The sequence below is a fragment of the Pristis pectinata genome, chromosome 29 (assembly GCF_009764475.1).
Source record: "Pristis pectinata isolate sPriPec2 chromosome 29, sPriPec2.1.pri, whole genome shotgun sequence".
Lineage (NCBI taxonomy): Eukaryota > Metazoa > Chordata > Chondrichthyes > Rhinopristiformes > Pristidae > Pristis > Pristis pectinata.
Genome location: NC_067433.1, coordinates 3,702,942 through 3,725,685, shown reverse-complemented (window position 1 = coordinate 3,725,685; position 22,744 = coordinate 3,702,942). Strand labels below are relative to the sequence as shown.

At 44.6% G+C, this 22,744-nt stretch overlaps 1 protein-coding gene across 2 annotated transcripts in view; it reads left to right on the top strand.

The window, feature by feature from the left end:
• Positions 1-17,391: 17,391 nt before the first annotated feature.
• The window catches only part of LOC127584307 (metal transporter CNNM2-like), a 38,050-nt gene continuing 32,697 nt past the window's right edge, over positions 17,392-22,744 (top strand). For both annotated transcript variants that reach the window (XM_052040999.1, XM_052040998.1), the window contains exon 1: positions 17,392-18,787. In XM_052040999.1, coding sequence (XP_051896959.1) covers positions 17,410-18,787 — 1,378 coding nt within the window. In that variant the 5' untranslated portion in view covers positions 17,392-17,409. The remainder of the gene's footprint in view (positions 18,788-22,744) is intronic.

Genomic DNA, 22,744 nt, shown 5'->3' with positions numbered 1-22,744 from the left:
TCTTTGGAGCGGGGGCAGGGCGCCGCGGGAGGAAATCCCACATCGCGCCACCGCTCATTGGCTGCGAGCGGACCAGCGCCGCCGTCCCCGCAGGGGATTGGTCCCTCGCGCTGTCCATCACTCGGAACCACGGCAACCTGGTTCCGCCCACTCGTTCGGCGGCCTTTGGCCGTTCGCTCCTCGCGTCACGTTTTTTTAAACCGCAGCAGCAGGCGATTGGCTGCGAGCGACGTCCATCAGATGCTACAGGTCGCCCGGTGTGAGAGTTGGGGGTTCGAATCCCGGGCTGGAAGAGTTGGAGGTGGCGCCTGAACCTGGAAGGTAGTTTATTATTCTGACCTTTTGTACTTCCTCCAGAAAATTAAAAAAAATTCCTTCCCCTCCCTCATTAATTCAAGTTTATTGTTGTCATAAGCATACATACAGAGGGTATAAACAAAACAGAATAGTACAGCACAGGACAGGCCATTCGGCCCACGCTGTTGTGCCGATTTTGATGCCAATTTATGCTAAATACCCCCCTCCTGTGTATTATCCATATCCCTCCATTCCCTTCATAGTCCTGTGTTTATCTAACAGCCTCTTAAACTCCACCGCACCGCCTGCTTCCACTGTCATCCCTGGTAACCCATTCCAGGCACCTCCCACTCTCTGCGTAAAAAAAAACTTGCCCCTCATGTCGCCTTTAAACTCCACCCCCCCCCCCCCCCCCAACCTTAAAACCATGTCCTCTGGGGTTTGACATTTTACCCTGGGGAAAAAATTCTGACTGTCTACCCTATCTAAACCTGCCTTCATTTTAAAAACCTCTATCAGGTCTTCCCTCACCCTCCAATGCTCAAGGGAGAACAACTCAAGTTTGTCCAACCTTTCCTCATAGCTCATACCCTCTAATCCAGGCGGCATCCTGGTAAATCTCCTCTGCACCCTTTCCACAGTCTTCACATCCTTCTTATAATGGGCGACCAGAACTGCACACAATACTCCAAGTGCAGTCTGACTAAAGTTTTATACAGCTGCAGCATGACTTCCTTACTCGTATGCTCAACACCCCTACCAATGAAGGCAAGCATGCCACACACCTTCTTTACCACTTTATCAACTTGCGCAGCCACTTTCAGTGAACTATGGACCTGGACCCCAAGATCCCTCTGTACCTCAATGCTATTAAGGGGCCTACCATTAACTGTATACTTTTTCCTTTCATCTGACCTCCGAAAGTGCAACACCTCACAAGTGCCATGCAAATTAGTGTTTTGCAGCAGCAGCACAAAACATCACAAGACTAGGACAAACATAAATTAACATAAATTATACAAAACTTGCATGGGTGCAAAAATAAATAACAAAATAAACATAATGAAAAGAATGCAACGTTGAGAGAGAGAAAAATATACAGTCCAAGGTAGTGTTAACATTTTACATAATGTTACAAACTCAAAAGGTTATGGCCCTTACTGGTTGACACAAGCTGCTGTCAGGTTGCCACTGGAATCTGACAGAGAAGCCAGTTCTTAATGTACTAAGAATAACGGATAATTGGGAATGCTTTACTAGTTGGAACCAAATTACATCACTTCATGGGCAAATCTCCCCTAGTCATGGGAAACAAGAGGCCAAAAGCAATACCGCAGCTACCACCATATCTGAAGACTGATTTAAAGGAGAAAAGCTCCCAGAAGTTTGCAAGATTAAGGAGGTTACAGAGAGTCAAGGATGTAGAAGATCTGGACACGTTCTGGCCCAATCAACGTAAAAAATGGCCTGTGAGACTCAGTCCCATGTATTCACTTAGAAGTATGATAGCAACTTTGCTTCAGGTACCACAGGAGGAATGAATCATCACAGTTCAATTCAATCAGAGCATCAATGAAAGTTATCAGTTTCATAGGTGCCTTATGTCTTCAGATGGTCCCCTGGGGAATCCCTGAGGGGAGAATGGTCAAATCAGGCATCAAACCAATTTGGTTAACTGTCGCCGGTTGGTCTTTAAGTTAGAACCATAACATATTACACTACAGAAAGAGGAAAATAAAAACAATCTGCTGCAGGAACTCAGCAGGTCGAGCGGCATCTGTGGGGCAAAGGGATAGCCGATGTTTTGGGTTGTGACCCTGTATCAGTCTCTTGTGCCTATAATACAAAAAGAGCCCATTTTACACATTGTACTATGAATTGCCCTTGTATACAGGGGAGTCACCGGGGAGAGATTGATGACAACATGCTGAATAAACATTAAAAGAAGTTACTAATGAGAGTTTTTAAATAATTCATTGTGCATTCCTAGTTACTATGTGGTGATCTTTTAAAAAAGAGCTGGTTGGTTTGTTCAGAGAACATTAAGAGTCAACAATATTAATAAATGAGCATGTATTGCCCATCCCTAATTCTCCTGAGAAGGTGGTGATGAGCTTCTCAAATCCTTGCTGAAAGTGTTTTCAGTGGTAATGGATAGGAAGTTCTAGGATTTGGATCTAACCACATTAAATGAACAGCAATCTACTTCTATCAAATTGGTGTGTGTTGTGCAAGGGAATCTTTTTTTAATTCCTGTTTCAGGATATGGGTAATGCCAGCATTTATTGAGAAGGTGGCAGTGAACCAACTTCACAACCCTCTGCAGTTCTTCTGATATCAAAGTCAAAGTTGAGTTTATTGTATTATGCACAAGTACATGTATGCAATGAAAAACTTATTTGCAGCAGCATCACAGGCACATAGCATTAGAGACACAACATTCACAAGAAAAACATAAATTATACAAAATTATACAAGAAAGGACACAATTAGAAAAAAAAACAAAGTCCATTGTGGTGCAAAGTGGTCATACTGAGGTAGTGATTAGGGTTGTGCAGCTTGGTTCAAGAACCAAATGGTTGAAGGGAAGTCGCTATTCTAGGGAAGTGATGTTGTTCAGTATGTGATGCATCTCATGCCAGCTTGCAACAAGCAGCAACCCGCAGATGTGTGCTGATAAGAAGTAAGATATAAACCATACAAGTGCCAAGCCATTGAAAAGTAATGAACTGCAACTGCTCTTCTAACATCTGAAATAAAAGCAGAAAATGCTGAAAATATTCAATGGGTCAAGCAGCATCAATGGAAAGAGAAAACAGTTTCATTAAATGAAAAGGCATCAAATGAAAAGTAAACTCTGTTTCACTCTCCACTCCTGTCAGGTAATGACCATCTCCAACGAGAGAGAACCTAACCTACACTTGATATTTAATGACATTACCATGCTGGGTTCTCCAGTATCAATGTACTGCCCTTCATGGTAGGTTTGAGAAGTGTGTCTAATTAACCGTGATGAATAACCACAGTTTATTTTGAAGATAGGACACAATGCAGCTACAATACAGTGGTGGTGGAGGGATTGAATGTTTAGGATGGTCTGTATCATTTTTCAAGGAGTTGCAAATGGAATCAAATACACAGTCGACAGCAAGTGTCCCTATTTTGTATCATTTGCTGAATGGAAGTTGATTTATGAAGCAGTAGAAGATGTTTGGACCTTGGACACTGCCCTGAAGATCTTCTGCAGCAACATCCTGAGGTTGAGATGATTACCTCCATTAAGCACAAAGATCTTCCTTTAGGCCAGGCTTGCTTCCAGAAATTTCTTCCTGATTTGCATTGACTTTGGTTTTACCAGGGCTGTTTGATGCCACACTCAGGTAAATTGTCTTTGATGCAAATAGCAGAAACTCTCACCACACCAGAAGAACTTAGCTCTCTGGCCCATGTTTGGACCAAACATGTAATGAAGTCTGGAAATGAGAGGTCTTGGTGAAAACCAAACTGACCATTAGTAAGCAGGTTATTGTAGAGAAAACCCTTCTCATGATTAGGGTTAGAATTTTGACATGGACAATTTGGACCTAAATCACAATGCAGCCTTGCTACATGTTGTTCAAGATCACAGGAAGATTGACCCAGGGAGAATAAAGTCATAGAAATGGTGCACTTGCACACAGTTGTAAAAACAGATCAATTTTCATTTTGTATATGCAGTTGAAATCACTGATCCTGCACTTCCTTAGCAAGCCTTACTTAGAAGAAGCAGATCAGAGAGTCAGCTTTATAAACTGGCCAGGCTGGTTAAAAGTATTTTAAAAAACACATTTTCCTCCAAAGTCACAGTAATCATGAAAAATAAAGCACATTGACTAAAATCACAAGGTTTGTGACACCCATGAATTTGGTGTCTAAATCTCAGCCTTAAAAATGATTAAGAGTAGACTGCAGGGGCAATAATTGGCCAGTTTAGATTTCTCCCACATTTTTAGTCCAGTCCAGGTAGAGGAGCCACATCCATTTTCATGCTTCCTCCAGTTTTTTCTCCTTTCTTATATGAAGAAGCCAGCTCATGCTGGATATAATTCATTGGGTATCATTCAGGCAACAGTACCTCATCTAAGTGATCACCTTTAATAGATTACCCTAACAATGCTTGTCACCTGGCTATTCCTGACATTAGTCCTGGCATCAATCAGGGCATTGAGTACAGGAGTTGGGACATTATGTTGCAGTTGTATAAGTTGTTGGTGAGGCCGCACTTGGAGAACTGTGTACAGTTTCGGTCACCCTGTTGTAGAAAAGATGTGGTTAAACTGGAAAGAGTGCAGAGAAGGTTAACAAGGGTGTTGCCAGGACTGGAGGGCCTGAGTTACAGGGAGAGGTTGGCCAGACTAGGTTTTTATTCCTTGGAATGTAGGAGAATGAAGGGCGACCTTGTAGAAGTGTTTAAAATTATGAGAAACAGAGATAAGGTAGATGGTAACAGTCTCTTCCCCAGGGTAGGGGGAGTCCAAAACTCAGGGGCATAGGTTTAGGGTGAGAAGAGAAAGATTTAAAAGGGACTGGAGGGGCAACTTTTTCACACAGACGGTGGTGAGTGTATGGAACGAGCTGCCAGAGGAAGTGGGTGAGGCAGGTACAATAGTGTCGGTTAAGAAGCACTTGGATAGGTAGCTGGAGGGGCGGGGCTTGGAGGGATATGGGCTGAATGCTGAAAATTGGGACTAGCTGGGTGGCCACCATGGTCGGCTTGGACTCGTTGGGCCAAAGGGCCTGTATCTGTGCTGTATTGCTCTATGACTCTATGACTATTTGACCACATTGGGCATCACTGTTAAAAGCAGTCCTTTTGTCTTCCATTGTACACAGACAGGAATCATTGAATATTGAATCATTTCTTCCATTTCTGTTGTTAACACAGAGGTCAATAAGGTTGTCTTGGCTGAGATCAGCTAAACAGCAGAGTGGGGATTTAATCATTGACTTACTTAGTCCCATTCTACATTGGGAAGTGAAGTTAAAATGAACTTTACCAAAGTCATATTATGTGAAAGATACTTCAAAATTAAATAGTGATTTTATACTCCTCCGCAACTTCTATTCTTATTACACAAAGTCTGAAGCAGTGGGTCAAATTAAAACAATAAATTCTAGTGTTGATGAACATGCTCTCTTTAATTTTTTCTAATAACTATGAGAACACACCATTTTGCTTCAAATAAGTACTTGGCTTCTGCAGTTAAATGATGCTTACCCAGAGGTTTTCAGGATGCAGCACTGTAATAAGTTTGTTTGTCCAGATACTTTCAACTGGAACTACAAAGAGAGCAATAGCAGGCTCTCTGTGAGTCAGAAGCACTAATTCGGTTGGAGAGCTTTGAAGATGGTGTAAGAGTTATTTTCCGAGTGGCTAGTTAGAGATTAATTTTTGCTGTGGGCATTGAGTCTATTTTAAATGTAAGGTATCTTAAAATGGTTCTTTGAAAATCTTTTCTCTAGTAATGAAATGTAAAAAAAAAATCCATAACCCCAACTACCCTTTCTTTTCCAAAGTCCTTGAAAGTACTGTCACCTCTACAATCCCTGCCCATTATTTCTGGAAATCCATGTGTCAGTCCTGATGCAGCGTCTTGACCCGAAACATCAACTATCCCTTTGCCGCCACAGATGCTGCTCAACCTGTTGAGTTTGCTGTGAAGCACTCCAATCAGGTATACGATCTTGTCACAGACGGAATCAGAATCAGGCTTATTATATCTGACTTTTATGTCGTGAAGTTTGTTGTTTTGCGGCAGCAGTACAGTGCAAAGACATAAAATTACCATCAATTATAAAATAAATAATGCAAAAAAAGGAATAACGAAGTAGTGTTCATGGGTTCATGGATCATTCAGAAACCTGATGGCAAAGAGGAAGAAGCTTTTCCTAAATCGAAGGAGCAATTAATTATTAGTTACAATTACAACTTGTGTGATTATGACCATATTAAACTATTCCTTTCCACTGGTCACTGTGGACATGATGGGCCAAATGGCCTGCTTCCATGCTGCATGGCTCCACAAAATTCCTAAAGGGCTAGATGCAGGGAGGATATTTTCCCTAATGAGGAGACTAGGGCCAGGGAGCACAGCTTGAGAATGTGTAGGTTATTTAAGATTGAGATGAGGGGAAATTTCTTTACACAGAGGGTAGTGAACCTTTGGAATCCTTTACCCCTGGAAGACTGTGGAAGCTCAGTCATTATAGATTCGTAGAGTTATACAGCACGGGAACAGGCCCATCAGCCCAACTCTTCATGCTATCCAAGATGTCCATCTGAGCTAGTTCCTATTTGCCTGCATTTGGCCCATATCCTGCTACACCTTTCCTTATCCCTCTACCTGTCCCAATATCTTTTAAACATTGTAATTGTCCCTGCTTCTACCACTTCCTCTGGCAGCTTGTTCCATATACCCACCACCCTCTGTGTGAAGAAGTTGCCCATCAAGTCTTTCCCTTCTGACTTTAAACCTATGCCCTCTATTTTCAGACTCCCTTATCCTGGGAAAAAGACTGAAACCATTCACCCTCATGCCCCTCATGATTTTATAAACCTCTGTAAAGTTACCTTTCAGTGTCCTGCGCACCAGGGAAAAAAGTCCAGCTTATCTAGTCTCTCCTTATAACTCAAGCCCTCCAGTCCCTGTAACATCCTCATAAATCTTTTATGCACCCTTTCCAGCTTAATGACATTCTTCCTATAGCTGGGCAACCAGACCTGTACACAATACTCTAAAAGTGGTCTCACCGACATCCCAACTTCTGTACCCAATGCCCTGACCGATGAAGGCAAGCGTGCCAAACCACCTTCACCACCCTGCCTACCCATGTCAGCACCTTCAGAAAACTATGTACCTGGAGCCCTGGGTCTCCCTGTTTCATGATCATTCAAAATGGAACTGATAGATTTCTCGGCATTATGGAATCAAGGGATATACAGAGACAGTGTAGGGCATGGCCATTGGAAGATCTGAAAACAAAGATGACTTGTAGAGTCGTATAGCTGAAGACTTTGGCTTTGGTTTTCCCCAAATAAGTTGGAAAAAAATTCTGCTCAGCCAGTATTTGATTTGAAAAGAATTCTAACAAACCAGAGACGTTGGAGAGGTTTGGAGAGGTGCCAGCGGGGTAGAGCTGGGTGTTATCATCATGCATGTGTGAAGATCAGCCATGATCTTTATGAATGGTGGAGCAAGGGGTGTACGGCATAATCCTGTTCCTACTTCTAATGTTTTTAAACCTCTTCATCTGGCTGGGAATTTAAGCATCTGGTTTTATTTTTATCTATTCGGTCATCCTCAGAAAATCATGTATAATAGACTCTTTTCCTGCTCCCACACTGTTATCTCTGTAATTTCCCAGGGATCTATTCTTGGCTTCCTCCAGTTTTTCCATCATCACACTGCCCCTGGTGATTAGAATGAGAGGTGGACCATTTTGGACTGAAAACTTTCTTCCCTCAGAGGATGGTGAATCTTTGGAGTTCTATGTTCCGGAGGGCTTTGGTGGCACAGTTCAAATTCATTCAACACAGAGACAGATAGACTTCTGCATGTTAAGGAAATTGAGGAATATGGGTATAGTGCAGGAAAATGGTTCACATAGAGGATCAGCCATCATCTTATTGACTGGAGGAACATGGTCAAAGGGCCAGATGTCTTTGTCCTATTCCTAATTTTTATGTTCTTATTGGAAATACAATGTCTGGTTCTGCACCACACCCAGCTCTACCCCGCTGGCACATCTCCAAACCTCTCCAATGTCTCTGGTTTGTTATAATTCTTTTCAAATCAAATACTGGCTGAGCAGAATTTTTTTTCCAACTTATTTGGGGAAAACCAAAGCCAAAGTCTTCAGCTGTATGACCCTGAGTCATCCTTATTTTCAGATCTCCCCTGGCCATGCCCTACACTATCTCTGTAATCTCTTCGATCTCTTCTGCCTACCAGATCTTAATTCTAATCTCTGAAGATAGTGATTTCAATTTCCTCGGCTCTGAGGTCTAGAATTCTTTTCCAAATCCTCTCTACCTCCCTCTCCTCTGTTTTTCTGAGGCTTTCACTCTGCTTCTGTAGGTTCTGAGGTGATTGATGTGGCCAATATTGGACCTACCAGATGTGGTATGAATTGTCTGATGGGCAGGTAGACGTATATGAAGTGGAGCAATTATTCTGCCATTTACACTGGGCTTCTGTGTGCTGTGTAAGGTTCTTAGTGCCATTCCGAATGCTCCATCTAAAGTCGAAGTGGTCTGAGCCAGGGATTCCTGGGACTTGGTGAGGATGTTGAAATTTTATCGAAAGACTTTTTGAGAGCATCATTGAATTATCTCCTCTGTCCATTTCTTCGCATGACAGAGCTTAAAATAGAGCATGTTGAGCACTTGAATGACTTGGGCTGCCCGGTGAAGCTGAGTGTAGTCGGGTCATGAGGGATCTTCGCCTGGGAGAGGACACTGACATTAATCTGCTTATCCTTCCAGTCAAATGGGAGGATTTTGCAGAGGCAGCTTTGATGGTATCTTTCTAGTGCCTTGGGTGCTTCTTATAGATAGTCCGTGTCTCGGCAGCGTACAGGAGGTCAGGGATCACTGCTGCCCAGTAGACCATGAGCTTCGTGCTAGCTTTGAGGTGTTGATCTTCAGAGAACCTTTTCCACAGTCAGCCTCTTTTAAGATGTTTCTTAAAGCTATCTCTTTGATCAAGATTTTTTTAAAATTTCAAAAATAGGCTTTATTTATAATAAAAAATATATACAAAGAAAGAAACAGTGCAAAACTTTTACATTCATGGTCATTACATTCAGTAGTGTAAATTTTTTTCAAAGTAATGAAACATAGCACCATAACCACTTATGTGGCCCCTGGGGTGATACACCCTTTCATTGTTTGAGGGGTTTCCCCACCCAATTCAGCCCCTCCGTGTGTGGTAGCGGAAAGAGCCCAGACTGTGGTCCTTCCCCACAGAGCCTCAGCATTGGTCATCCTTGCTAATATCCCCTACGTAGTTCCACATCAAATGTTACTTGATCGCTCTCCTTTAGTTAAAGGCATCAGTTTGAGGCTGTGGTTACAAAACCAAAACCATTTTTATAACCAGCAAGTAAGTAAGGAAACTAACTGACAAGCTGGTTTCAAGCAAGTTTTGAGGTTTTAGGCAATTAAAAAAGATTATCTAGTATCTCATTGTTATTTTTAGAATGCACGTTGCTGCCCTGCTTCTATATTAGAGCAGAGACCAGAAAGTAATTAATAGGGTGGAACAACACTGTATAATTTTTCTTCATAAGGAAAATAAATTATATAACAACATTATATGTCATATTTATCAGAATGAGATGGAATGCTCAGTTTTGATCATTAATCTAACCAGTCTTTAATCTTGTAAAAGAGAAAGCTTCATACATCAAATACACACATAAACACCTTCTTCCAGTGTTGAGCTGCAGTTCTTTCTTCATTTCATATGTTCAAGGTACCTTTCCTCTTCAGTAAACTGAATTTGCATTCCAAAGGAACTGGTTTATTCAATGACACAATACACAGAAAATGCTGGAGGAACTCAGCAAGTCAGGCAGCATCTATTGGAGAGAAATAAACAGTCAACGTTTCCGATCGAGATCCTTCATCAGGACTGGAAAGAAAGAGGGCAGAAGAAGAAGTAAGAAGGTCGGGGGGAAAGAGTACATACAGGCAGGTGACAGGTGAGTTCAGGCGATAGGTGAGCCCAGGTGAGAGGGGGAAGGTAGGAGAGTGGGGGAAGGGGGAGATGCAAGAAGCTGAGAGGTGATGGGTAGAAGAAGCAAAGGGCTGAAGAAGAAGGAATCCGGTAGGAGCAGGCAGTGGACCATGGAATAAGGGAAAGGAGGTGGGGAATAGATGGGCAGTTCATGTGGGCAGTGGGAGAGATGGACAGGTCAATGAGAGTGGGGGAAGGGGAAAGAGAAGGGGGAGAGGGCCACATGAACGAGGGAAGACAAAGGAGGAGGGGGAAAAATAAAATAATAAAAATAAAAAGGAGAGAGAAGAGTTGAGGGGTTACCGGAAGTTAGAGAAATGGATGTTGAGGCCGTCAGGCTGGAGACTACCAAGGATATTCAATGATAAATCTCAATGATGTCATCATTCACCAATGACAATGCACCTTTGAAGTGACATCACTGGGCAGGAACCATCCAATTGAATATCGGTTAGATTCATTTGCAAAACATTTTGCCTCAAGGCATGGTTGAGTCATTCACTCAGTTTGGGTGCAGTGGAAATAGGTCACTAATTGAGTCAAGTTTGTTCTGGAGTTGGTGAACCACCCAGAACTACTGGGAAGGTTCTGACAGCTTTGTGCTACTTACGGATATGATTGTGTATGTGTGGGATAGTCGGGTAGATATTTGCTTTATCAGCTTAGATCAGATGAAGACATTTGATGGAACATCACATGTTTATGATGGATGTGCTTTCCAATATGAATTTTAGGGAGAGACCTGAAATTGGATACGACATTAATTGCTCGGTCCTAACCAAAGGTTACTACACCAAGACAAGAAAGAACCTGGTCTTTCTTCTGACTTCTAATCTAACTTCTGGCACTCCTCAGCCAGGGGAAACATCCTCCTTGCATTCACCCTGTTGAGCCCTGTAAGATTTTAAAAGGCTTCAATAAGATCTCCTCTGATTTTTATAGGCTTCAGACAATACAGGCCAAATCTGCTCACTTTATCCTCATATGGTAACCCTGCCGTCTCTGGAACCAAAGTAGTGAATCTTTGCTGCATTCGTGCTGCAGAATGTTTTAGGTAAGGACACTAGAACTGTATCCAGTACTCCAGGGGTGGTCTCACCAAGGTCCCATCACCTGAAGACCAGGTTCTTTCTTGTCTTGGTGTAGCAGCCAGCATAATCAAAGACCCCACCCATCCGGGACATTCTGTCTTCTCTCCTCTTCCATCGGGTAGAAGATACGGGTGCCTGACGGCATGTACCACCAGACTTAAGGACAGCTTCTACCCCACTGTGATAAGACTATTGAATGGTTCCCTTATACAATGAGATGGACTCTGACCTCACGTTCTACCTTGTTGTGACCTTGCACCTTATTGCAGTGCACTTTCTCTGTAGCTGTGACACTTTACTCTGTACTGTTATTGTTTTTACCTGTACTACATCAATGCACTCTGTACTAACTCAATGTAACTGCACTGTGTAATGAATTGACCTGTACGATCAAGCTTTTCACTGTACCTTGGTATAAGTGACAATAATACCCCAATATCAATACAAATACCGATAGAAAGAACCCAGTCATCGGATAAAAGGTGTTCAGATTCTGTGTTCTACAGACTGTGCTGAGGGATGGGACAAACATCAACTACTGCTGGAGGACCATCATGATCGCAGGGAGGACCTGGTTAGACCATAAGTCATAGGAGCAGAATTAGGCCATTCAGCCCATCGAGTCTGGTCCACCATTCAATCATGGCTGATTTATTTTCCCTCTCAACCCCACTCTCCTGCCTTCTCCCCGTAATCTTTGACATCCTTACTAATCAAGAACCAATCAACCTAGTTTTAAATTTACCCAATGACTTGGCCTCCACAGCCTTCTGTGGCAATGAATTCCACAGATTCACCACCCTCTGGCTGAAGAAATTCCTCCTTATCTCTGTTCTAAAGGGACGTCCTTTTATTCTGAGGCAGTGCCCTCTGGTCCTAGACTCTCCCACTATGGAAACATCCTCTCCACGTCCATTCTATCCAGGCCTTTCAACGAGATTTCAATGAGAGGAGGTTTCAATGAGATTTCCCCTCATCCTTCTAAACTCCAGCGAGTACAGGCCCAGAGCCATCAAACGCTTCTCATACATGAACCCTTTCATCCTCGGGATCATTCTTGTGAACCTCCTCTAGACCCTCTCCAATGCCAGTACATCCTCCCTTAGATATGGACCTAAAACTGCTCACAATATTCCAAATGTGGTCTGACCAACACCTTATAAAGCCTCAGCATTAAATCCTTGGTTTTATATTCTAGTCCTCTTGAAGTGAATGCTAACATTGCATTTGCCTTCCTTACTACTGACTCAACCTGTAAGTTAACCTTTAGGAAATACTGCAATAGGACTCCCAAGTCACTTTGCACCTCCGATTTCTGAATCCATTTAGAAGATAGTCTACGCCTTTATTCCTTCTACCAAAGTGCATGACCGTACACTTCCCGACGCTGTATTCCATCTGCCACTTCTTTGCCCATTCTCCCAACCTGTCCAAGTCCTTCTGCAGACTCCCTGCTTCCTCAACACTACCTGCCCCTCCACCTATCTTTGTATCATCCGCAAACTTGGCCATAAAGCCATCAATTCCGTTATCCAGATCATTCACATATAATGTGAAAAGGAGCGGACCCAACACCGACCCCTGCAGAACACCACTAGTCACCATCGGGTTCTTGGGTGCAAGGTGCTGCTGTCTGTGACATAGGTATGGCACATACCCTGCAACAATCAAATCACCTATTTAATTTGGAATTACGGAATGGATTGTTAATGCATTAATATGATGTCCCAAACTCCAAAGAAATGGGGAAAAATTGTACCCAATGTAGTCTTTTTGTAGTACCTACCTTTGTGTGTGGCTACATGAAGCTGTGCATAGGCTCTGGGTACACAAACACCAAGTGTAAGGGTCCATCTGCAAAGGATGCCTCTGGACAGGTTGCTCTGTACGTGTCATTGTACCATACCAATTGCTCCTTGTACTATATGGAGAAGAGTACCTTTGACCACAAGTCAATCAAGCAAAATTCCACATGGAATGTGCCCAGGGTCTAGTGGGAAAAGACGATGGTGGATCTTGTTGGATGGTTCCCTGAGCAGACTGTCCAAATCAGTTGCAAGAGTGCCAAATTGCCAGAACTTATAAACAAGAATGGAGACCTTGCTTAGCTGGTGGCGAGAAAGAGTCCTCCCTGTTAGATCCTTCAAGCTTAGTCTCAAGACCACTGCTCTCTGCACTTGAGGCAGCTGTGTTGGAAGTGAGACTATCGTCTATCTGCTTCTGGAAGGTGCATTTGCCAAAGTCGGGAAAGGGATGCAGTGATCTTGGGAATAATCCTGGGAATTATAGACCAGTGAGTCTTACGTCAGTGGTGGGCAATGTATTGGAGAGGATTCTTACGGATGGGATTTATGAGCATTTGGAGAAGCATAAGGGCAGGTCAAGCCTAATAGAGTTTTTTGAGGAAGTGACAAAACAAATTGATGTGGATTTGACAAGGTTCCCCATGATAGGCTCATCCAGAAAGTCATGAGGTATGGGATCCATGGAAAATTGGCTGTGTGGATTCAGAATTGGCTTGCTCACAGAAGGCAGAGGGTGGCTGTAGAACGGGAGTATTCGACCTGGAGGTCGGTAACCAGTGGTGTTCCACGGGGAGCTGTTCTGGGGCCCCTGCTCCTTGTGATTTTTATAAATGACTTGGATGAAGAAGTGGAAGGGTGGGTTTGTAAGTTTGCAAATGACACGAAGGTTGGTGGTGTAGTAGATAGGTTGTTTTAGGTTGTAACAGGATATAGACAGGATGCAGAGCAGGGCAGAGAAGTGGCAGATGGAATTCAATCTGGAGAAGTGTGAAGTGAAACACTTTGGAAGATCAAACTTCAAGGCAGAGTACATGGTTAATGGCAGGATTCTCAGCAGTGTGGAGGAACAGAGGGATCTTGGGGTCCAAGTACATAGATCCCTCAAAGTTGCTGCACGTTGATAGGGTGGTTAAGAAGGCATACGGTGTGCTGGCCTTCATTAGCTGGGGGATTGAGTTCAAGAGCCGAGAGGTAACATTGCAGCTCTATAAGACTCTGGTTAGGCCACACTTGGAATATTGTGTTCAGTTCTGGTTGGCATATTATAGGAAGGATGTGGAAGCTTTGGAGAGGGTGCAGAGGAGATTTACATGGACGCTGCCTGGAATGGAGAGCATGTCCTATAAGAAAAGGTTGAGCGAGTTAGGGCTTTACTCTTTGGAGCGACAGAGGATGAGAGGCGACTTGATAGAGGTGTACAAGAATATGAGATGCATCGACAGACTGGACAGCCAGCATCTTATGCCCATGGTGGTAGTGGCCAACACTAGAGGTCACCCGTTTAAGGTACGTGGAGGAAAGTTCAGGGGAGATGTCAGAGGTAGGTTTTTTGACACAGAGAGTGGTGAGTGCCTGGAATGCAATGCCAGGGGTGGTGGTGGTATATGACAGGGTCATTTAAGAGACTCTTAATAGGCACATGGATGAAAGAAAAATAGAGGGTTATGAGAGGTGGAGAGGGGGGTAGATTGAATGTGGACGAGGTTTATATAGGTCAGCACAGCATCATCAGCTGAAGAGCCCATACTGTGCTCTATGTTCATCCTGAATAGCTGCGTAACACAGGACTCTGCGATCTAAGGGCTGTGCCCAAGGAGGCACACTGAACCTAACATCAGCTGCTGCTGAAGGACCATCGATGTGGTGAAAGACATCCTTCGATCTGCCTGTAGCCTGCTGGTTTTGCAGTGCAAGGAGATATCCACAACTAAATGTTCTAGGCCAGGTGAGTCCAGGACAAGAGGGCACAGTTTTAGAATTAGAGGGTATCCATTTAAAACAGAGAAGAAATTTCTTTAGCCAGAGGGTCGTGGATTTATGGAATTCTTTGCCACATACAGCTGTGGAGGCCTGATCATTGGGGGTGTTTAAGGAAGAGATTGATAAGTATCTAATTAGTCAGGGTATCAAAGGATATGGGGAAAAGGCAGGGAATTGGGGCTAGATGGGAGACTAGTTTAGCTCATGGTGAAGTGGCGGAGCAGACTCGATGGGACTCCTTCGTCTTGTGACCTTGTGAGGAATGTGCACTAAGGGACACACTGAGGTTTAGTGCAGTCGAACTAAAAGATGCATGGAGCATGGCCACTGTTTAAGTCCCTTCTCCCATTGCAGAGTGCGGGCTGGAACCCAAATAAAGAACCCTCATATGGCTCGGTCATGGAATATATGTAAATGAAGAATTGACATTGTGCTGATATAATGTTAGTCTTCTAAGTGGAATGGTATGTCTTGTACTGTGAATGATTATATACAGTATGAACACACTGTGTTATATGTTTGTAATTTTTTTGAATTAAGTATATTTTTAGGAAGAAGTTTAGCTACTTGAATGGGAAATTGTTCAGCTTTCATCATCTCTAATGTAGAAGCAAAATCACCCCAGCTTTAGTCATTGAATTACAGTAGTCAGACAATGCTTGCATTTGTGCACATTCAGAGGCCAAACTCCAAGTTCCCCAAATGAAAGTAAGGGCATTGCATCAAAACATCAGGAAAACACAGGTCCTTTAGCAATCTATTCCCACTGCACAACAGGGGCCCTTCACAGTCAAGATACTTTTGATGAGAACTTGTAAAATGGTGGATTCATTTCCATGTCCTGGGAACCAACTTTCAGACACTGATGACGAAATTCACCACCAGCTGCAGCGTGACAGCAAAGCATTCAACCAATTTCCACTCTTCCCTCGTCCACCTGCCGAAAGCCCCCTCCTCACCTGGATCCACCTATCACTTGCCAGCTCTTGCTCCACCCCTTCTCCTCACTTCCTTATACTTGCTATTTTCCCTCTTTCAGTCCACATGAACGGTCTCGACCTCAAACATCGACTGTCCATTTCCCTCCACAGATGCTGCCTGACCCCCTCCAATAGTTTGTTTTTTTGCTGAGGAAATTAGTGATCAAAACCTAAAATCCAGCACTTTGACAGGAATGGCAATCCAATATCAACGTCCAGTTCCTCACCAACATCCTCAACATTGAGGCTCTGATGCCATATCGTCCTGTCTCCACCAATTCAAGCCCCTATCATCACAGCAAAAGGTTTCCAGGAAAACAGAGGAAACGCTTCGAGGACATCCTGGAAGATGTGTGGCACTCAAAACAGAGGAGCATCCGGGACAGCGTCAAGCAACACAGGGGCATAGGGATTCCAAATGGAAATTGTGCAAACACTGCCCAATATCCCTGACAACTAAAGACACAAGAGACAGATGCTGGAATTCAGAGCAGAAAACAAACTGGAGGAACTCAGTGGGTCGGGCAGCACCTGTGGAAGGAAATGGACAGTCGGTCTTCTGGGTTGAGACCCTTCATCTGGAATGAGAGATGGAGAGGAGATAGGCAGTGTAAAGAGGTGAGGGGAAGGAGTGGAGCAAGATAGGTGGATCCAGGTGAGGAGGGGTGATGGGCAGGTGGAGGAGGGAAGATTGGAAATAGCAACAGAGGCTGGGAGGTGGAGGCAACAAAGATGGAATCTGATGGGAAAGGAAGGCGGAGCATTGGAACCAAATAAAAGGGAGGTGGGATGGGCAGATGAGAACAAGACCCCCTATCTAACCCCTCTGTGGCTGCTGAATGGGACTCTTCTGCCACCTTACAGCCCAGAATGGGAGTGCAAGCGAGTCTACCTTAGCCCCTCGGGGACTGCCTAAACCTGCGACTTTTTAAGAGGTCTCCACGCACTCCTGCACAGAGACGGTGGGCCGAATGGCCTGTTCCCGTGATGAGTCTGACTCAGCGACCTCTCCGTTGTCATTGACAGGGATCCGGGTGGGGGGGGGGGGAAGATTCCCAGTGTTAATTCCTGCGCAATTGACCAATAAGGGTGGGAGGAAAGTGAATGCTGATTGGCTGGAGCATGAACGGAGGGGCGTGTCATCGGGAAAGCCGGGCGGTAATTTGTTACAGTCTTATTTACCGCCAGCGCCCCGCCTTACGACGGACGGCGACTTGGACCAATGAACGGAAGAGTTGGCAGAGGCGCGGCCTTGAATTGGTGGAGACAGACGGAGGGCGGGGACACGGGTTGGGGGCGGGAGGACGTCGAGTGACGGAGGAGGAAGCCAATGGACAGGCGGAGGATATGATTGACGTGGGAGATGTCCAATGGAATGAGGGCGTGGGCGGAGGTGGCGGGGGGATTGGGCGAGGAGCGGGAGAGGGGCGGGCGGCTGGCCATTGGGTGGCGGCGCGATGTTGCCGAATGTTACAACATGGCGAGGCTGAGGCGCGGCTGCTGCTACATCCTGATGGCGCTGCTGCACTCGGCGGTGCGCCGGGCCGCCGCTGGCATCGGTTCCAGCATCTCGGGGCTGCGGCTGGAGAACGCGGCGGAGATGCTCCTGGCGTCTCCGTCCCTGGTGGCGGCCGTGACCGCCTCGGAGCCCGAGGCGCTGCAGGTGACCGAAGACAGCACGGTGAAGCTGCGGGTGTTCGGCACCAACATGGATGGCAACGCGTGGAGCCTGCTGGCGTTCGCCGAGGCGGAGGGTAACGCCAGCCAGGCCGGCGACGAGCTGTGCCTGCACCGCTCCAAGGACATCGAGGTGCTGCAGCCGGTGGAGGTGAGCCGCGACACCTCGGCCGTGCTCCGCCTGAGGGTCAGGCCGCTGCGCAAGAACGAGAGGTCCAAGCTGTTCGTGCTGTGCACTTGGAACGGCTCGGCGTGGATGCTGCACCCGGGCAGCGACACCCGCATCGTAGTGCTGGAGCTGAAGGAGCCACTGATGCCGCTCTGGCTGCAGGTCATCCTCACCGTGCTCCTGCTGGTCCTGTCGGGCATCTTCAGCGGCCTCAACCTGGGTCTCATGGCCCTGGACCCCATGGAGCTGAGGATCGTGCAGAACTGTGGCACCGACTCGGAGCGCCGCCACGCCAAGTGCATCGAGCCGGTCCGCCGCCAGGGCAATTATCTGCTGTGTTCCTTGCTGCTGGGGAATGTTCTGGTCAACACTACCCTCACCGTGCTCCTGGACGACCTGGTGGGCTCCGGCTGGGTCACCGTGGTGACTTCCACCATCGGCATCGTCATCTTGGGCGAGATTGTGCCCCAGGCGCTGTGCTCCAGGCACGGCCTGGCAGTGGGAGCCAAGACCATAATCTTGACCAAATTCTTCATGATCCTCACCTTTCCCCTGTCCTTCCCCATCAGCAAGTTGCTGGACCTTATCCTCGGCCAGGAGATCGGCAAGGTGTACAGCCGCGAGAAGATCCTGGAGATGTTGAAGGTGACGGGGCCCTATAATGGGCTGGATAAGGAAGAGCTGAACATGATCCAGGGGGCTCTGGAGCTGAGGAGCAAAACCGTGGAGGATGTCATGACTCCCATTCACGATTGTTTCATGGTGAGCAAGGATGCCATCCTGGATTTTAGTACAATGTCTGAGATCATGGAAACGGGTTACACTAGGATTCCCGTGTACGAGCAGGAAAAATCCAACATTGTTGACATACTGTACGTGAAGGATTTGGCTTTTGTCGACCCTGATGACTGCGTCCCTCTTAAGACGATCACTAAGTTCTACAACCACTCTTTACATTTTGTTTTCTATGATACCAGATTGGATACAATGTTGGAAGAGTTCAAACAAGGTGAGAGTTTTGATGCTGCTTCTGACTGTAGCTTAATCACTAAGCATTGTGCTGCAACTTTATACTCGTATGCCATTATTATTCTTTTGTGGGTTGTGGAGAACTTCCTCCTTACTCTCTGATCCTGTGTTTGATGAGTGTGTTGGCTTGGGTTGTACTTGGTCACCAAACAATGACGGCATCACTGGCTGTAAACTGAGAATTAGATCGTGCCACTGCAAGCAAATAACCTGCACGTACTGACTAGTGCTAACCGCCAATGTCAGATACAGTGGTCTTGGTGCTGGTGCAGTGTGTTAGACTGAGTTCATCAACACCTTTTGGACAGGAGTGAAATTGGGCTAGTATTGTAATCTATAACTGATGATTGCGTCTTGCATCTCAATAGAAACGGAGCTTTTGTTTATTGGTTATATTTTTTCTGAACTTTCAGACTTCTGCACATTTTCCATTCGGATTGTTCTTGCCCATCCAGTCATAGCCAGGGAATGTGTGCTGGCTTCTCCTTGTCCCAGAGCAAACTGAAGGAGCCAAATAGCATCCTCTTGTTCCATGATACCAGCAGCATTACCTGAAGTGCCCTCGAGATTCTCCTTGATCCCAAGCTTTTCTTTCTGTGAATGTTCCCCCTTGGTGAATGCATCAGGTTTCTCATTGATTTATGTGGCCAGGAGGCCATTTGTCCTATTGTGTCCATGCCAGCTCTTTTGAGAACTAACTTCTAGTCTTTTCCCATAGCTCAGCTGATCTTTTCTCTTAAACTGTTTATCTAATTTCTTTTTGGAAGTTATTTTTGATATTGCTTACATCGTCCTTCCAGGCAGCAGATTCCAATACATCATAAGTCATCCCTTGCCCTAGAGAGAGACACTTCATTAGTTGTCTGTGTCGTCTAGTCACTGGACATCCAATAAATTTCTCCCTATTTCCTCTATCAAAACAATCACTCTTGCCCTCTTAGTCTAAGGGCAACAATCCCAGGTTCTCTGGTCTCTTGACAGAACTGAAGTGCCTCATTTGTGCTTTAATTCTAGTTCTTCTCTGCGGGATCTTTCCAAGGTCTTGTTAATAAGTGAAGCCCAAGACTCTGTTAACCTTTTTGATCTCATCTATGCTGATTTGCGTGGTGACACATCTAGCCCTGGACATGCTGCTGTTTTCTCCGGTATGACAGAAGTTGTGATCTCTGGAGCCCATCACCTCCTCCCGTATTGTTATCCTGTGCAACCTCAACTTCCTATTTTGGGCCTTTGAGTTTCCTCACCAAGTCTGGCCACCTTCTGTCTCCGCAACGTTGCGTGACGACCCTTTCCTCTGCTCAGTTGATGCAAACACATTCAATCCATCCTCTCCCGCTGATCTTTCATTCTCCATAAATTTGAGCAGCAGAGTTTGGATGTGCTCATATAAGACGTCAAGACCCATTCACTTGTGTTTCCTGTATTTGTTGACCAATCTTGCTTTCGATCCAGCAGCTTTTTTAAAAACAAGATTTCATATCTCTCGGTTGTACACGCCCCATTTTCTCTGTCACCTCCTTCAAAGGTCAAGCTTTCTGAAATCTACGTGTTCCTCCAACTGTGGTCTCTTGAGCGTTCCTGATCTTAATCACACCACCATTGGAAGCCGTGCATTTGGCGAGCTTGGCTGTAAGCCAAGGATGCATCCAACCCACCAGATCTGTCTCTTTGTCTGGCCCTGGATGCTCTGAAACTGGGTAATAAGTAGTTGATTCTTCTGGTCTACAACAGGAACTTTACTGTTGCTCAACTTTTTGGTTTTAGTGGGTAAATCTGCAGTCTCTAACTCTAGTAACCTGCTTGTTAACTTGGAAACGCACAAGAAACTGCAGATACTGGAATCTAGAGCAAAAAAGCAGATTGCTGGAGCAACTCAGCGGGTCAAGCAGCAATGAGAGCTGCTTGATCCGCTGAGTTCCTCCAGCAGATTGTTCCTTGCTGCTTGTTAACTTGTCGAACCTGCCTGAAGTTGGTAGAACTAAGGCTTGTGCTGAGTATAGGCATACAGAAATTTTGCAAAATTAGAGTTTTCTTTTTGCACTAACTTGAACTGGAAGCCTATAAGCATGATTTTTTTTTGAATGGTCAGATAGCAGACTTGCCTAGAACAGAATAAATTAACATGGAGTACTGGGGGAGTCTGGCAGCTGAAATATTCTTTCATTGATCACTTTCCTTGAGAGCCTTAATGCACATTTACTTTGCTACAAAATCTGAAGTATATTTCTCATTGAAACAAAGTTGGTAAGTTAATTAAAAACTAGTTATTGTACCCGTAATTCACTCCATGCAAATTCCATACTGGTTCTGACAGAAATAAAATTGAAGAGATGTTTGTCACTGGGTTTATAAAATTCCCCTGGTACTGGGGGATGCAAAGATTTTTTTAAAAAAGAATTTCTATCATAGTAAATATATTAATTACATTCTTTGAAAGGAAGTTGATCCTATCTCATGTAAAACTAGGTGATTATTTGGGCGTACAGCTGGCTAAATACATCTTGGCGGTAAGGAGAGAAAACTTGGGTAAGCCATAAATAATGGCGTTAAACAAAGCTAACAATGGATATATTTTTAAAAAGATTGTTGCGTTTTAAAACAGAATACTCTAAAATCTATGATGAGGTACCGGTAGGATCAAAAATCCAGACTGTTATTGATTCTGCAAGGGTTTAAATATGACTTCAGACAAATTATGCTGTCAAGCTCTGAAAGGGAGTGTATTTGTAAAGCAACCCATGACTGATTGGTAGAAATTTGAACATGGTTATTAATACATTTTACCATTTGTGTCTTTGTGTATGTGACTAGAAATATCAGCATTCATTTATGCAAAGTTAAAACAAAGCCCAACTTGGCAGGTCAGGCAGGATCGGTGGAAAGAGAGTGACCATCAGAAGTGATTCGAACTGTTGTCAGCTGAGGAATTCCTTCCATAAATCTCCCTGCAATCATACTATCCTTTAAAACCTGTTTCTTTAATGGAGCTTTAACTCACCTGACATGGAGCTTCCCAGATTGGTTCAGTGCCAGTTTCTTACTTACTGCATCCCTGTGCTGCACCTTAGGGTGTTTCCCTTATTTAAATGCAGTTTGTAAATGCAGCTTGCTCAAGTCGCAACACAGTTTGTCCACACAGGTTATGTGGCACAAGTACAGCCACAATTTCAATTCCTTTATGTTGCTTTTTTCCATAAAGTTAATTTTTGTTACAGTTGCTGGTTTGAATTGAGGTTGTGACGTGCTCCACCTTGTGTCTTGCTGTTTCTCGGGTATGTTCCATGCTGAATGTCCTGTTGATCTGGATGCCCAGCAGAAGCATTTGACTACCTGTTGTCATCAGGGAAAAAAGTAAAACTCTGATAATCCAGCATTTCAGTGGTGCTGGACTATTGGATGTTATTTCTAGTAATACCCCAACACAGCTTTAATTCTTTCTTTTAGATGTTGCAAAGTGGTATATTTTTCTTCAGATGGGGTTTATTGGTTCTGCTAAGCTAACCTTGCCAAGTTCTGAAGATCAAGCTAAGTCTACTGTTGAGGTTAGGGGGCATGCCTTCCTGCTCCCCCAGGGACAGGGAGAAGGGGTACTTTTGCTGTAGTTTCTTGTGCCTGTCCCCAGATGCATATTCTAACCAGGTGAGGAGCCTGCACTTGTTCTGGTAGTACAGTGGAAGTCAAATAACTTATTGATGATTGCTATTGACATCATTCTCCTATAATCTTTTTAACTTAATCAGGCTTTGGTGGGAGGGAAGTGTTTGCGGGATTTTCATGTTCAGGAGGACATCAATGTATCCCTTCCTCGATTTACAAAACACTTTTTTTCTGGAAAATATTCTGTTAAGCAAACTTTTATAAATGGAAAAGGCTGAGCAGAATGCATAATAAGTGCCTTGTTGCAGTGTGTTTCTGTAGGCAGTGAGTGCTCCCCATT